This window comes from Python bivittatus, unplaced genomic scaffold (genome assembly GCF_059951505.1).
Source record: "Python bivittatus isolate LINGU-HERP-01145 unplaced genomic scaffold, Pbiv_v1 ctg000570_np1212, whole genome shotgun sequence".
NCBI classification, from domain to species: Eukaryota; Metazoa; Chordata; class Lepidosauria; order Squamata; family Pythonidae; genus Python; species Python bivittatus.
This window is the reverse complement of record NW_028277097.1, coordinates 25,379,327-25,393,460: the sequence shown is the minus strand read 5'-3', so window position 1 is coordinate 25,393,460 and position 14,134 is coordinate 25,379,327. Positions and strand designations below refer to the sequence as shown.

Genomic DNA, 14,134 nt, shown 5'->3' with positions numbered 1-14,134 from the left:
TTTGAGGTTGTACCCCATTACTGCCTTTCCCACTCTCTTATTGACTATGAGTGCAACTCCATTTCTTCTATGGGTTTCTTGGCCACAGTAGTAGATATAATGGTCACCCGAATTAAATTCACCCATTCCCGTCCATTTCAGTTCGCTGATTCCCAAGATGTCGACGTTCAATCTTGTCATCTCATGTTTGACCACATCCAGCTTGCCTTGGTTCATAGATCTTACATTCCAGGTACCTATACAATATTGTTCTTTACAGCATCGGACCTTCTTTTCGCTTCCAGATACATCCACAGCTGAACGTCCTTTCGGCTTTGGCCCAGCCGCTTCACTCTTTCTGGAGCTACTTGGAATTGCCCTCCGCTCTTCCCCAGTAGCATATTGGACACCTTCTGACCTGAGGGGCTCATCTTCCGTCATCATATCTTTTAGCCTTTTGACATTGTCCATGGGGTTTTCTTGGCAAGGATACTGGAGTGGGCTGCCATTTCCTTCTCCAGTGGACCACCACATTTTGTCAGAACTCTCCGTCATGACCTTACTTAGTTAACTCAATATGCCAGTGGCATATAGATCTTTCAAATATTTAGGAATTATTGTTACAAAAAAAAATTATAAATTATTCAGAAATAATCTTACTCCTATTGGGAAAAAAATGAAAGGGGGCACAAAAAGTGCTTGAATATACTGAGTCAAATTGCAGCTGTTAAAATGATGGTACTTTCAAGCTTAAATTTCTTATGCAGAGTTGAAATTTCAGGAAAAAAGCTTAACAATATGGTGGAGAAACACTGAACGTTTTTGTTGCGTGTGCTTGACCCTGGCAGGCTGTGGAAACCGATGCGCAAGGCAGGAGTCCCCCATCCAGATGGAACATGGCAAAGCAGGCTGGCTGCCAGCCGCAAGGGAGGGAGACCAAGCTGCATGCGCTCCCCTGAGATGTGTTCAGCCTATGCGCCGAGGGGGCCTGCTTCGGAAGAAGATGAGCGTGGTTTAACGGGAGGAAGAAGCACCAATAACCGCACTATGCCAATGACGCTATTCTGATAGCTGGAAGTGCAAATGAGCTGTAGGCTCTAGGAATGAAAGTGAAGGAGCGCAGAGAACAAAATGGGGCTATGATTGAAGAAGACCAAACAAATACTAAGACCAACAGGTACAGCAACCAGCCTTAGAGCTGGCAACGATGAAAGTACTGGGGTGGCGGGCAGCTTCTGCTGTTTAGGTCAGATTGAGCGTCAACGAGTCAAGAAATACCCTGCAGACCAGCTCTCAGTAGGGCAACAATGAAGGCCTTGGAAAATACATTCTGTTTGCTTGTTTGTTTGCTTGCTTGCTTTAATGCCACCCAACTCCAAACGACTCCAATACCATGACATGTCTATACCTACAAAGATCGGAATCACACAGGCAGTGGTTCTCCCTGTGAAGAAGCAGGAGAGGAAGAATACTGATGTTTTTGAACGTTGGTGTTGGAGGGTACCCCTGAGAATCCGTGGACAGCCAAGAAAACAAACAGATAGATAATAGGACAAATCTACCCAGAGTTCTCACTCGAGGCACAAATGACCAGACTCAGATTATCATTTTTTGGACACATTATGTGAAGATGTTGCCCTCTTTGGGAGTCTATAATGCTGGGAAAGGTAGAAAGAAAGAGAGGAAGAGGATGATCAGAAGCCAAGTGGGTGGATTCAATTATGCACTTCTGGAAGACCTGAAGGGCCAGGTGGGGACAGATGACCCTGGAGAAGGTCTGTCGGTGCAGTTGCTAAGGATCAGCACCAACTTCAGGAGTCCAGCTCTGTGCGTGCGTGCATGTGCATACGTAGATATATAGATGTAGTATATAAAATCTTCTCTCTGTATTGTTGAGCCTTGGAAGATTAAGTCTGTTACTACTTTAGCTTCTTCACCTTTTCATACTGGGTTAGCATGGCCAGTTGACGTAATCTGAGCTTTTAAAATACTGGCACTAGACTGGATTTGCACTCTATTCTTTTAATAAGAGATTGCACGTGTTTTCCTTGCTTTCAGCTCTTAGCATATCTGAGATGGCTGACACAGTTTTAATTCCAATTTCTATTTTTTTTTTTTTTGAGTCTAGCAGTTCTCATATTTATTCCATATCAATAAAGTGATAGTATACAACCTTGGCACACTCCTTAGCTACTCCACATTCTCTTCTAAAACTATATCTTAGTCTAGTGTATAGTTCATTGCAAACTAAAAAAGTGATCTGAAGCAATGCATATGGAACGTGAACAGAGGCTGTGACTGAGGCACAATGCAATCTGTAACCAGGTCTTGCGGATTAGCCCAAAAGCCCATTTGATCCTGTTGGAAGAAAAAGTTATCTTACCAAGTCCGTTTCTGAGCCGGGAGTAAAGACACTGACAAATTGCATGAAGTTAGGAGATTTATTCTTCACCCAAGTGCAGAAGCAATGACAGCAGGCAGTTAGGTGGGCGACCGCACTGGGCCCCCTCCCCACAGTACCTTATATACCTTCTGTTACATTCAAACCCACGTTAAGATGTCATGACTTTCTGATCCAATCAAAGCCAGTTACCTTGATCCATACTCCTCCCCTTACCCAGGACCCCTTTCTCTGATGCCAAATAAGGTTCTTCCTTTCTGTATGTAAACTAATTTCTATCACCTTGAGTGTTAACAGCCATATGTAAACATACATCCCTAAGAAACAAGGTCAGGACCGCTTATCTTTCTTCGTGAGGGGTCATCTGAACAAGAAGAGACTATCAGGTCAAGACAGTTTATCTGCTTACATGAGTTGCTGCCTTTCCAGTCAGGAAGAGGCAAACCATGTCAGCAATTAACACATCCTTGAGATTTTGAAAAGTGTTAAAGGTCTCATCCTCAAGAATGCAACCTTTTGATAATCTAAAATACAGTTAACCATACATACAGGAAAGGGAATATTGGCATTTGCTAGGCCTGCTTTTATTATAAAGATAAATGTTTAAACATCTAAATGTCTTAATATATAAAAATGTCTACATGCACCAACCTTCTAACAATCCAATGTAATGTTTTACCGCTGCGGAAAAAAATATTTCTGCGTGTTCAAAAGCAGGAAATGAGAGTGCTCACCCTCTTTCATTACTACTCCCAAGCAGTTTGTCAACTGGAATCTGTCTTTAATTTAAATTCATTAATCTGTATCTTGCATGCCAGAATGAGAGAAGACAGGCCTTGGTCTTCTTTCTGTTTGGGTCTTGGAAGGTCCTTGTATCCTGCATTCCCTTCCCAAGGGGTTTTCCATCGTTCTGCATAGTCATGGGTTTCTGTTCCTCATTCAACCTCATTGCCCTTGTTTAAGCCAACTCCCACTTCTCTTAAACGGTATTGCGCATGACTGAATACAGTACTGGAGGTGGGGTCTGACCACAGCAAAATAAAGTTGCATTACTTGCTGTGATTTATAAAGTATTTCTGTTGATACAGCCTAAAATAACTGATTCATATTCAGTGTGCAAAATACAGGTAGTCCTCAGGTTATGACCACTTGTTCAGCAACCATTCAAAGTTATGAAGGCACTGAACGAGGGGGACTTATGACGAGTCCTTGGAGTTCCGGCTGTCGCAACGTCCCCACTGTCACACGATAGTGATCCGGACGCTTCAGTGCCTGGCTTGTGATTATGACAATGCAGCAAGCCGCAGTCATGTGATCGCCGTTTGCGACCTTCCCTGCTGGCTTCCCACAAGCAAAGTCAATGGGAAAGCTGGCAGAGAAGGTCACCAAGTTGCTCCTATAAATTGCTCCCATCACTTTTTCTCCCAAGGAGCCCCACTACAGAATATGAGATCCCAGGGATCTCATACTCTGTAGCGCTCCCCCACCCATGCTCCATAGCGCCCACCTGTGGCACTCAGCCACCCGCAGCTCTCGCCTGCCGGCCTGCTTGCCTAGGCCTCCGGTCAAGTGAGGTCCTCTTAACGACCTGCAAGGTCTCTGGGTTATGAGGCAACTGGAACTGCCGTTAGTAAGCAATGCTGTCACATGACATCGCGCTTTACAACCACATCACTTAGCAATGGAAATTCCGGTCCCAATTATCCTACTAACCCGAGGACTGCCTGGCTGTTTTGTTTTTTTTAAAGATGTTTTATCCCACCTTTATTGTTTTTATAAATAACTCAAGGCAGCGAACATACCTAATCCTCCTCCCTCCTCCCTCCTCCCTCCTCCTCCTCTTCCCCCCCCACAACAAGAACCCTGTGAAGTGGGTTGGGCTGAGAGAGAGGGACTGGCCCAAAGTCCCCCAGCCGGGTTTCATGCCTCAGGTGGGACGAGAACTCAGCCCCTCCTGGTTTCTAGCCTGGGGCCTTCACCAGGAGACCCAGCTGGCTCTCCATCTCCATTTCCATGTCTTTTTCACAAGCGCCACTACCAAGCCAAGGATCTCCATCCTGCATTTCATGTTTGTTTCCCAAGGGAAGACCTTTGCACTTGTTTCTGTTAAAATTTAATTTTGTTACTTTCAGCAAATTTCTCTAACTGATGGAATTTTATTTCTGTCTTCTAGGGTATTAACTATCCCACCCAATATTGGGTTATCTGCAAATTTGATAAGCACCCCGCTTCCCCTCTTCCTCCAAGTCACTCCTAAGAAGAGACCGTAAGGCCCCAGGACCGATCCTTGTGGTGATTCGCTTGGTACCTCCCTCGCCAGGCACCGCCAAGGAGCACAACTTTTGAGCACGCTGCCTCTCCACTTGCATCCGGCCCAGCCATTCCCTTCCTTGCTCATCGGAATGACTGACGGATGCTTTGCTGAAGGCCGAGCCCAGCGACCGGTTCGGAGGGCTCTTTTCCCAGCGCCTCCCCTCGGGTGTCACCGCATAGGTGACACAGTTCCCATCTGCCCAGGGATCCAGCTCGGGCGCAGCCTCCCGGGTCCTTGTCCTGCCCTGCTCGGTCGGTCTTGCAGCTGTCAGAAGAGCCAATGCAGTTATGGGCTGCATCCCCAGAGGTACGGAGGGAGGCTCACTGGTGCGCTGGTCAGACCGCAGCGGGAATCCTGGGCCCAGTTCTGGTCCCCCCAGCACTGGAAGGATCCTGAGGAGCCGGAAAGAGGGCAGAGAAGAGCGAAAGGGTGGTGAGGGGCTTGGGGCTATGCTCAGGACATGTTTAGCCTGACAAAGAATAGGGGAGGGGAGATGGGATAGCAGTCTTGGGACGCATGAAGGGCTGTCACAGAAAAGAGCCCGTGGACGTATTCTCCATCCTGCCCGAAGGCAGGACAAGAAGCAACAGGTGGAAGCCTTCCAGAGGGAGATCCAAACTTTATTCATTCATTGAATCCATTGGCTATATTACATTTGGATGGTGGTGGTGGTGGTGGTGGTGATGATGATGATGATGATGATGATGACGATGGACACTGCAATACCTGGAGACAGGAGAAGAGAAGAGGAGAGAGAAGAGAAGAGAAGAGAAAGAACTGGAGAAAATCGCAAGATACAGAGACCTGCAAATAGAACGTCTCTGGCAAAAGAAAGCAAAGAGAGTCCCATCCCAAAACATCTGGAGCACCCCTTGAAGACCATCAGCATGGACAAAATCACCACTGCGAAAGGCAGCTTTACTCGGAACAGCTTCCAGCCTGTGCCGGCACCTCCAGCGCCGTCCAGCAACACCCTTGGGAGGGACTCGATGGGCGGATGAAAATGCCAGACCCAGTCTAACATCTGGCGGACGGCGCGACCAACCACACTGACGCCGAAAGGGTCTGCGCACACGGCCGCCACCTGACGCCACGTAACCTTGGGCGGCTGGGGAGTTCGGCGGTCGAGGTCCAGCAGCTGGACGTGCTCGCGGGTGGAAACCCCGCCCGCGGCAGTTCGCCAGCCACGAAAACCTTGGCGAGCACCCGGAACCCAAAAGGAGGGGGATCTTCCACGCGCGGAAGCTCCCCCGGACTCGGGCAGGGGCCCAGCGCGGCGCGGGGCGGGGCGGCAAGCAAGGGTCGCGCGGCCGCTTCCCCAGCGCGGCCGGACTACGCGGCCCCCGCGAACGCGGGGAGCCCGGCCGCGGCAGCCAATCGCCCGCGCGAAGGGGCGGAGGGCAAGCCTGGCGCCCGCGCCCCATGACGTCAAAGCCGCGGGATTTCCCAGGCGCGAGTGACGCTGCCGCCAGCCAGTGAGGAGCCGCGGGCGGGCGGGAGACTGCCTGGTGGGTGACGTCATCCGTGCCGCGTTGGAAGGGGCGCGGAGCAGCCGCAGCCGCAGCCCGCAGCCGCAGCCTCGCCCGGCCCCGCAGCCAGAGCAGCAGAGAGTGGCGGCCGGTGGGGCTGCTGGCCGGCGCCTGCCCGCCCTGCCTGCCTGCCTGCCTGCCTGCCCTCCTGGGCCGGGCGAAGGGCCGTGCGGGCGCCCTCGGAGCGCCCGGCTTCTTCGCGCGAGCCGCCCTCCCGCCTGGCCGCCGCGCCCGGCGGCTCTGCTCCGAGAGGATGCTGTGCCCGGAGGAGGCGGGGGCCGTGGCCGAGCAGGACCTGCTGGACTTCCTCCTGAAGGACGAGCTTCTCCTGGGGAAGCCGCCGCAGCCTGGGGAGTGGGGCTTCCCGCAGCTCCAGGTGAGCGGCGGGCCGGGCCGGGCCGGGCCGGGGCAGCGGGCGGCGCCCTCGGCCGGCCCCGGTTGCTCCTTCCTTCTCTCGCCCCGCAGGTCCCGGGGAGCCCCTCGGCGGGGGAGGAGGACGAGGACGAGCTGGAGGAGCTCCTGCGGTGCCTCTGGAGCCCGTTCGGGGAGGAGTCGGATGGCTCCGGGGAGCCCTCCGGCCGCGGCAGCCTGGCCGAGGACCCCCCCGGCTCGGGAAGCGTGCAGTCGGACCACAGCTACTCTTTGCACCCGGGGGCGCCCTCGCCGCCTTGGAGATGGGAGTCCGCCGTGGGGATGGGCGAAGGCGACGTGGCCATCGATCTGGGTGAGCGGGGCAGCGGGAGGGCGCTTCCCTGGGCCGCCGCGCCCCTGCGGCTCCCTCGCGGTGGCGAAGAGGAAGGCGGGAGGGGCCGGAGGAAGGGCGCAGCCCGGCCTGAGAGCCCAAAGCGGGAATCGCGGCGTCAGGGGAGAGCAGCGTCCCCGAAGGGGCCCTCCCTAGCTCTCCGGAGGCAGGCGGGGGGCAGCGCGCCGCGATCCCGGCTTCGGTTCCCTGGTCTGGGCTCCGAGGAAGGGCTGGCCGAGGCCGAGGTGGCGGTCCCGAGCTCTCCTCCTCCTCCTCCAAGCCCTCTGGGCCTTCACGCTCCAGTCCTGCAGCTTGGGACTTCCTGCCAGCCTCCCCTTCCCACCTCAGGCTGGCCTTCTGGCAGGCCAAGAGTCAAAGGAGAAACAGCGAGGTATGTTTTTATAAAGCCACAGCAGTGCAGAGGCTAGAGGGTTCAGCCTCCCCCCATAAACCCGTTTCACAAGCACAGTCTGGCCTACAGATAAAGGCTAAAATTGTGCTCTGTTCCTCTTAAGTGGCACAGAGAAATAAAGCGCAACACAGAACCCAAAACATCTGGCAGAGATTCCTGGGTGTGGTTGCCTTAGTTGTCCCAAGCTTCAGAAACAGCAGGTTTTTGAGGCAAAACGTCTGCTGCGGTTTCTCAAGCTTCTTGGCGTTTCCAGCCATGGAGTCAGAGGCTGCTGTGGAGGTGAGGCACCCCTCCCTCCCTGCCTTTCTACCAGCCTCGGCCGTTGACCGACGCACGGGCAGGCACGCTTCCCACGCGTCTGAGTCTGCAGCCTCACAGGGAGGCTACAGTGGGCTGTCTGAAAGAGCGCAAAGCGCCTTGCCTCGCGTGAAGCTCTGCGTGGAGGGAGGCTGGCTGGCTGGCTGCGAACGGGGGTGCGAACTTGTGCGGGATCCTAAGAACCCAAGGCCGCTCTTGCCGGCCCCTTCCCTGAGTGGCCGGAGGGGCTGCTTCCTCCGCTGCAAGGGAAGGCAGCGGGATGCACATTTTGGCAAAGCACCAAGATCCGGAGAGGTAAATCTGGGGGTGATGGCCCCGGGATATCCTTGGGCTCTTGGCGGCATAATTATACGAAACGCCACCTCGGGTCAAAAACTGGGTTCTTGGAACTCCACTCGTCTTGTGGCCGCCTCCTGTTGATCTGTGCCCTAGCCCTGAAACCAGTTACCAAACCCAGCTGCTGTACTGACGTCCCGGGCCGCGCCCATCAGGGTCACGTGGCACTTGATGGCCAGGTTCTGCCAGCAAGCCAATGCGCTGGCTGGGTCCCCCGAACGTGCAGAGCCTCGGACTAGCCAGACACGCTTTAGCTCACTTGGTGTGTTGTGCGAACCCAGCCGCCGAGTCAGGGCAGGGGCGAGGTTTGTGCTGGGAGCGCTGGTTCACGGTGCTGCTGATTGCACAATCCGCTCTTCTCTTCCAGAGATGTGGGCAGATGTGGAGACCTCCGAGGGCCTTGGCCTTCCTACCGCAGGGCCCACAGCGGAGCCCCCGGCAGGAGCAGGCCTGCAGGTAAGCTGCCTCTCGGGGCCTTCTTTCTGGAGCAGCCGGCTCGTGTGGAATCGCCTGGGGGGAGAGCCTCCCGGGCCCTGTTCCTGATCACCAGCTGCCTCTGCTTTTCCAGTTGGACTTCCCCCCGCTGGTCCTGACTATGGAGGAGAAGCAGCTTCTGGAGAAGGAGGGCATCTCGATTCCCTCCAACCTGCCCCTGACCAAGGTGGGCTCCCGTGGCTTTTCCCCACCTCTCCTCCAGCCCACCCAGCACGCAGGATGTCCATAGGCCGGGAGGGCGAATGCATGCCGGCCTGCCTGCCCCGGACGGGGAAAGCCCCCCTTCCTCTCTGCTCCAGGCTGGGGGAGGAAGAGCAGAGAAGCCCTGCTTCCGCCAGAACCATGCCTCGGGCCCTCCCGCACAGCCTGGCCAGCGCTGTGCCCCTGGGCGGCGGAGAAGTGGGGCGGGGGTGAGGTCGCTGCTCGCGGTGGAGGGCTGGAGGAAGCTAAAACGCCTCAGCTGTGAAGGCGGGGGCTGCTCCAGGAGGGGCGGGGGCCCTCAGCTGACCGCCTCCCCTGGACGTGTGTGCTGCAAGGCGGAGGAGCGGGTCCTGAAGCGCGTCCGAAGGAAGATCCGCAACAAGCAGTCGGCCCAGGACAGTCGCCGCAGGAAGAAGGTCTACGTGGACAACCTGGAGAGCAGGTGGGGAGGCAAGCGGGGCCCGCGGGGAGGAGTGGGGCATCGGCCTCGGAGAGCCAGCTGCCTCCGCTCCAAGAACTCCCTTCCTCCCCCCCGCCAAGCGGCCACCCTGGCTGGGCTTCCCTGCTGACCCGTCTCTTTGCAGGGTGCTTGCCTGCACGGTGCAGAACGACGAGCTTCAGAAGAAGGTGCAGCTGCTTCAGAAGCAGAACACGTGAGTCGGGAAGATGCAGCTGGCCTCTCATGGGTCCCCGAGGCCAAGGCGGGGCAGCCGCAGCCGCCCCGCCCATTGTTCAGTTGTGCACACGTGTGGGTCAAATCTGAGCCTAGGGCCCGGGTTTAGGGCGGGGGGGGGCTCTGCACCACGGCAAGATACATGACCTGCTCTGCTGGGGGGGGGGCAGCCTGAGCCTCACCGGCAGCCCCTGCTATGTTGCAGGTCCCTGCTTGAGCAGCTGAGAAAGTTGCAAGCCCTTGTCCAGCACTCGTCCACCAAGACCGCTACAGCCAGTACCTGCATCATGGTGAGTTCCCGCACCTCCCTCTGTTCGCCAGTCCTCCAAAACTGGGACCGAGGGCAGCTGCAACGGGGGGGGGGGCAGGTCTCCACCATGTAACCGGTTGCCTGGTCGCCTTGGACGTCCTTGGCGTGGCCTCTCTCCCCAGGTCCTCTTCTTCTCCTTCTGCCTGGTCCTCTTGCCCAGCATTTATCCCTTGGGAGGCCGGGAGCGACCGCTGGAGCAGCGAGGAGGTGAGTCCCTGGGGCGGGTGGGGCGGGGCTGGCTCCGGCGACCTCTGCGCCCCCAGGGTGGGCCGTCTTCTGCATACGACGGGGGGGGGGTCCCTTGGTGCTTGCTACGGCCAGTGGGCTCCGTGTTTTAGGCCACTTTAGCCATGTGCACGCCGAAAGCCTTTTGCCTTCCAGCAGCAGCTCCTGCAGAGGCTGAGCAACTCCTGCCGGGCTACAATGCCGTGCTGCCTTTGGCCCTCCTGCGGCTGGAAATGGGAGCCCGGGCTGTCCGGCCGGCTTTGAGGGTGCAGAACTGAGGTTCTTAAGCCAGAGCATTTGGGCACAGGGATGAGAAAAGGGAGATGCTCTGTCGACTCACTTCGCAGGCTGTCAGGAGATGGGGTCTGGATTTCAGCCTCCAGAAGCCGTTAGCCCTCACCAGACAACTTTGAGAAATGATTTTTTTCATGGCCAAGGGCACGATGACAACTCCGGAGGGGGTTTGGGGCGCTTCTGATAACATTTTCCAAAGCGGGGTGGTAGAGAGGGACAAGCAGGAGACTTGGATCCTTTAAGAAGCACAGAGCCGTTCAAGGCTTCGGTGAAAACTATCGCATGGCGCAAGGAGGGGCTCCAAGGGGAAGCCAGCAGGGCCAGGAACCCCGAGGGGGCAGCCTGAGTCCCCTGCAATCCTGTAACCGCCACCTTTTCCCCCTCCAGTGTTGTCCCGGAAGCTGCGTGAGTACCCGAGTGGGGCTTCCCGGGCATTGGCTGATGCCCCCCAGCTGGCAGAACCAATGGCGTCCCTCCCTCCTGGGTCCCTGGGGCCGCTGTCACCGGAGAAAGCGGTGTCCCACGGAGGCTTCCGGTCTGCAGGGAGCCTCAACGGGTCTCTGGAGGGCCCACAGAGTCCCCTGGCAGCCCGATCCCCCTCTGCCAGCAGTGGCAATTCCTCCTTGGACTTGCCTTCTCCTGCACTGCCCGCTGAGTACCAGCCTCCAGGGAAGGAGAGGGCGCTCCCACCTGCCTCTGTTGACCAGCAGCCTGGCTGGGTCAACGGTGCCACCAGCATCATTCTTCAGTCCCATCGCTCTGATGAAATGTGAGGCTTTGTTCCACTTTGCCAGCAGCGTGTAGGCACCAAGATCTAGGATGGAAAGGACTGCAGAGGGGCGGGGGGCAGGCAGGTCTCCAGCAGCGGGCTGCAGCAGTCCTTCAGAGGGTGGGAGCAGGAAAGACTGGTGGCTGTTCAGCAATGCAGTGGCCTTGCCCTGGAGGGGCTCCTCTGGCTGTGAGGGGCACATAGGGCGAACAGTCGCTCTCGGAGAACGCTCGGCTTTGCACCTGGGCACCAGACATCACCAGGCTCAGAGGCAGGTCTGCTGCGACCCCCAGCAGGTGGGCACTGTGGAGAAGATGCTCTCTCTCACCGGCCAGACTCTTTGCCCCATCTTGGTCACCTGTTCTTCCTCTGGGGGGGTTCCCCACCCCAGCTAGTGGTGAGGAAAGGACCAGGTGGGGGGATTGGCTGACGGGCCTGGCCTGAAGCGGAAGAATGCTTAAGCGTCTGCAGAACTGCTCTAGTGCGGCCTCGTGTTCTGTTCTCGTGCAGCGGAGAAGCGTAACAAATAAATAGCTCAGGAGGAGGCTTCTCCTCTTCACTCTCCTTGTGGAGTGGCCTGCATTCTCCCATGTGAACTCTCAGGAATCCCAACCCCTCGTTTCCCACTTGGGGGTTATGCGCCGCCTTAGCGACCGCCTCGATAGGCCTCCTCCAGGGTCATCTGGCCCCAGCCTTCTCCCTAGGGCGCCTCCGTCGCCACTGTGACCGAGTCCATCCCTCTTGCAGCTGGCCGTCCTCTTCTTCCCTTTCCCAGCGTCGGGGCCTTTTGGGAAAGGAGGTGGGAGAAGTATGGGGCTTCACGTGGAGAGCGTGGGAGCGGTGCTGGGCTCCCTTGCGACAGGCGCTCCCCTGCAGTCCCGGGTCAAAGGCGTCTCAGCTGGACCGCCCGCAGGGCTGCGTTGGGCTGCGTGGCCAAGCCCTGCTTCCTTGCTGAATCCAAAGCCCCGTGGAGGCCTGCCGCAGACTCCTCAGCGTCTCCCTTCCAGCAGTGGCGGCAGGCACGGGGAGTTCTTTCTTGGCTGCAGGCCTGTATGGTGGGCCGCGGCGGAAGCATGGCCATGTTTGCACAACAGGATTAAGCAGGTCTGTGAAAGACTTAGTGGCTGGACTAAGACAGTGCTGACCAGGGTTAGTTTTAGCAGGGCTGGGCATGGTGAGCAAAGCCACCCTGCGCAATTTGGTTTTGGTTCATGGGGGAAACCCAGAAAAAGGGCCAGCTTTTGCTACCAAGCTCTTCTCGACCTTCGGCTGCTGCAGGTCCAGCTATGTTAGTTTTGGAAGGTTTGGCTGCTGCTCTAAAAGAAACACATGGAGGACCCCTGGGCGGAAACAGCCTCAGTGTCCACCACTGGTGGGCTGCCATATCGAGAGGGTCTGCAGCAAAGGCCGTACATTGCCCTGGAGGGCGGTAATCAGTGGAGTCCCACAGAGACCTGCCCTGGGGCTGGGGCCGTTCAACCTTCTGGGACAAGAGGAGCGACGGGCTGCTTGTCGGAGTTGCAGAAGGCCCCACATGGACGGGTCTGGCCAGCCCCCAGGAAGGCAGGAGGAGGTAGCAGCCCGGGCACCTTGAGACGGGGCAGAGGGGAGTACGTTCTTCCATGGGGCAAAATGTAAGACGTTTGTTTAGGGAGGAGAAAGAAGGGGGTGCGTATAAGATGGGGGATTGAGGGCCTTGAACAATTATGTCAGAGAAGAACATGATCGTCAACAAGCTGCGCGTGAGCTGGCTGTGAGATGACGTTTAGAAAGGCTAACACGGTTTTGGGCTGCCTTAGAACAAGCACCCTATCAAAGATGTGCTCGTCTGGAGGAGTGAGAGGAGACTGAGAATCAGAGTGGAGGCACATTAGGGCACATTTAGGGGAGAATCAGCGGAGGCTCATTTAGGGGAGGCACATTTAGGGGAGTGAGAATCAGAGTGGAGGAGGCAGCCAAAAACTATTTTCTAGGACCAGAAATAACAAGCATCAGTTGCAGCTCCCTAGATTTTGTTTAAAGGTAAGGAAAGGCTTCCTTTTACAACAGTGGAGCAGCCTAACTTGGGAGGTTGGGGGCTCTCGAGCTCTAGAGGGGTTGAAGAAGAGGCCGGACAGCCACCGCCTGAGGACAGTCTAATTGGTTCCCCTGCACGTGGCAGCAGGCTGAACTAGGTTGCTCTCGTGGCTCCTTCCAACTCTGTGATTCTACAAGGGTGGCATGAACAGTAGACTCCAGTGTCACCAGCAGAAGGCAGCCCTGATGCACTAGAAATGGCCTGGGGTGTTGTTTAGCAACTGTTCTTTCACTTCAGTTGGCAGAAGCTGCCGTCAGAAGAGGTGGTGGTGGTGTTCCCGATATGGAAACCTGCCGCGAGCGCTTGCCTGTCAGTGCTAATTGAATGTTTGACTGCCAGAGAAGTCCCTCCAATTGAAATTCACCACCAAATGCAGGTTGTTTATGGTGATGACTGTTAGCCTATGTGTTGTGTGTCAAAAAATGTAATGATGGTGAACTGGGAAGAATTGATTTGTGCCATCAAGAATGGACAGCCTGTGACAGCAACTGATGAGTTTCACATGAGAAAATTTGATGACCTGCCTAAAGACAATTGGCAGAACACACCAACGGAAATTGCTGTCAAGCATGGCATTTCACAGGAGCATGCGAGTCACGTTATTGATGTTTTTCAACATCGGAAGATTCTGAAAATGAGTTTCTTGCATGCTGACAGCAGGCATGAAAGTTTAAGGAGTTAAATGTTGCTAGCAATTGTCTTGCTACAAGAACGAAGGTGAATTTTTTCACAGCATTATGACTGCTGACAAAACGTGGGCTGATCTTTATGATCCAAACTGTCAGTCTATGGAACATCATCGCAAAACTTAACTTGCTCCCCCCCCCGCCCAAATTCACATCCCAGGCTTTAGCAGGAAAATACGTGGTTATACACTTTGGGATGCAGGTGTTGGGTTCACGTGTGTCTCCTTGAACCTGGCACCACTATCAACTTAAAGCACTGCATTGCAACGCTCAGAACGAATGGCGGTGATTATGAGGAGCGGTAAATGCAGGTAACAGAAAAGCTAATTTCAAGGATTAGGTTCCTGTTTCATTTGTTAAAATATCCCAGTTT

General features: G+C 55.7%; 1 protein-coding gene across 1 annotated transcript; it reads left to right on the top strand.

The window, feature by feature from the left end:
- The first annotated feature begins 6,338 nt into the window (after positions 1 to 6,338).
- On the top strand, positions 6,339 to 11,562 carry CREB3 (cAMP responsive element binding protein 3). Its single transcript, XM_088152914.1, has 9 exons — positions 6,339 to 6,599; positions 6,689 to 6,947; positions 8,399 to 8,487; positions 8,600 to 8,692; positions 9,063 to 9,169; positions 9,312 to 9,380; positions 9,606 to 9,690; positions 9,833 to 9,917; positions 10,617 to 11,562. The coding sequence occupies exons 1-9, from the start codon at positions 6,477 to 6,479 to the stop codon at positions 11,000 to 11,002; spliced, it is 1,296 nt and encodes a 431-aa protein (XP_088009040.1). The 5' UTR covers positions 6,339 to 6,476; the 3' UTR covers positions 11,003 to 11,562.
- The last annotated feature ends 2,572 nt before the right edge of the window (positions 11,563 to 14,134 follow it).

Bases quoted from the DNA above. Each gene is read 5' to 3' on its own strand.
- CREB3 (XM_088152914.1), top strand. From the start codon at position 6,477: ATGCTGTGCCCGGAGGAGGCGGGGGCCGTGGCCGAGCAGGACCTGCTG. The intron at 6,600-6,688 runs GTGAGCGGCGGG...CTCGCCCCGCAG, and splicing joins GGGGCTTCCCGCAGCTCCAG to GTCCCGGGGAGCCCCTCGGC. The intron at 6,948-8,398 runs GTGAGCGGGGCA...CTTCTCTTCCAG, and splicing joins CGACGTGGCCATCGATCTGG to AGATGTGGGCAGATGTGGAG.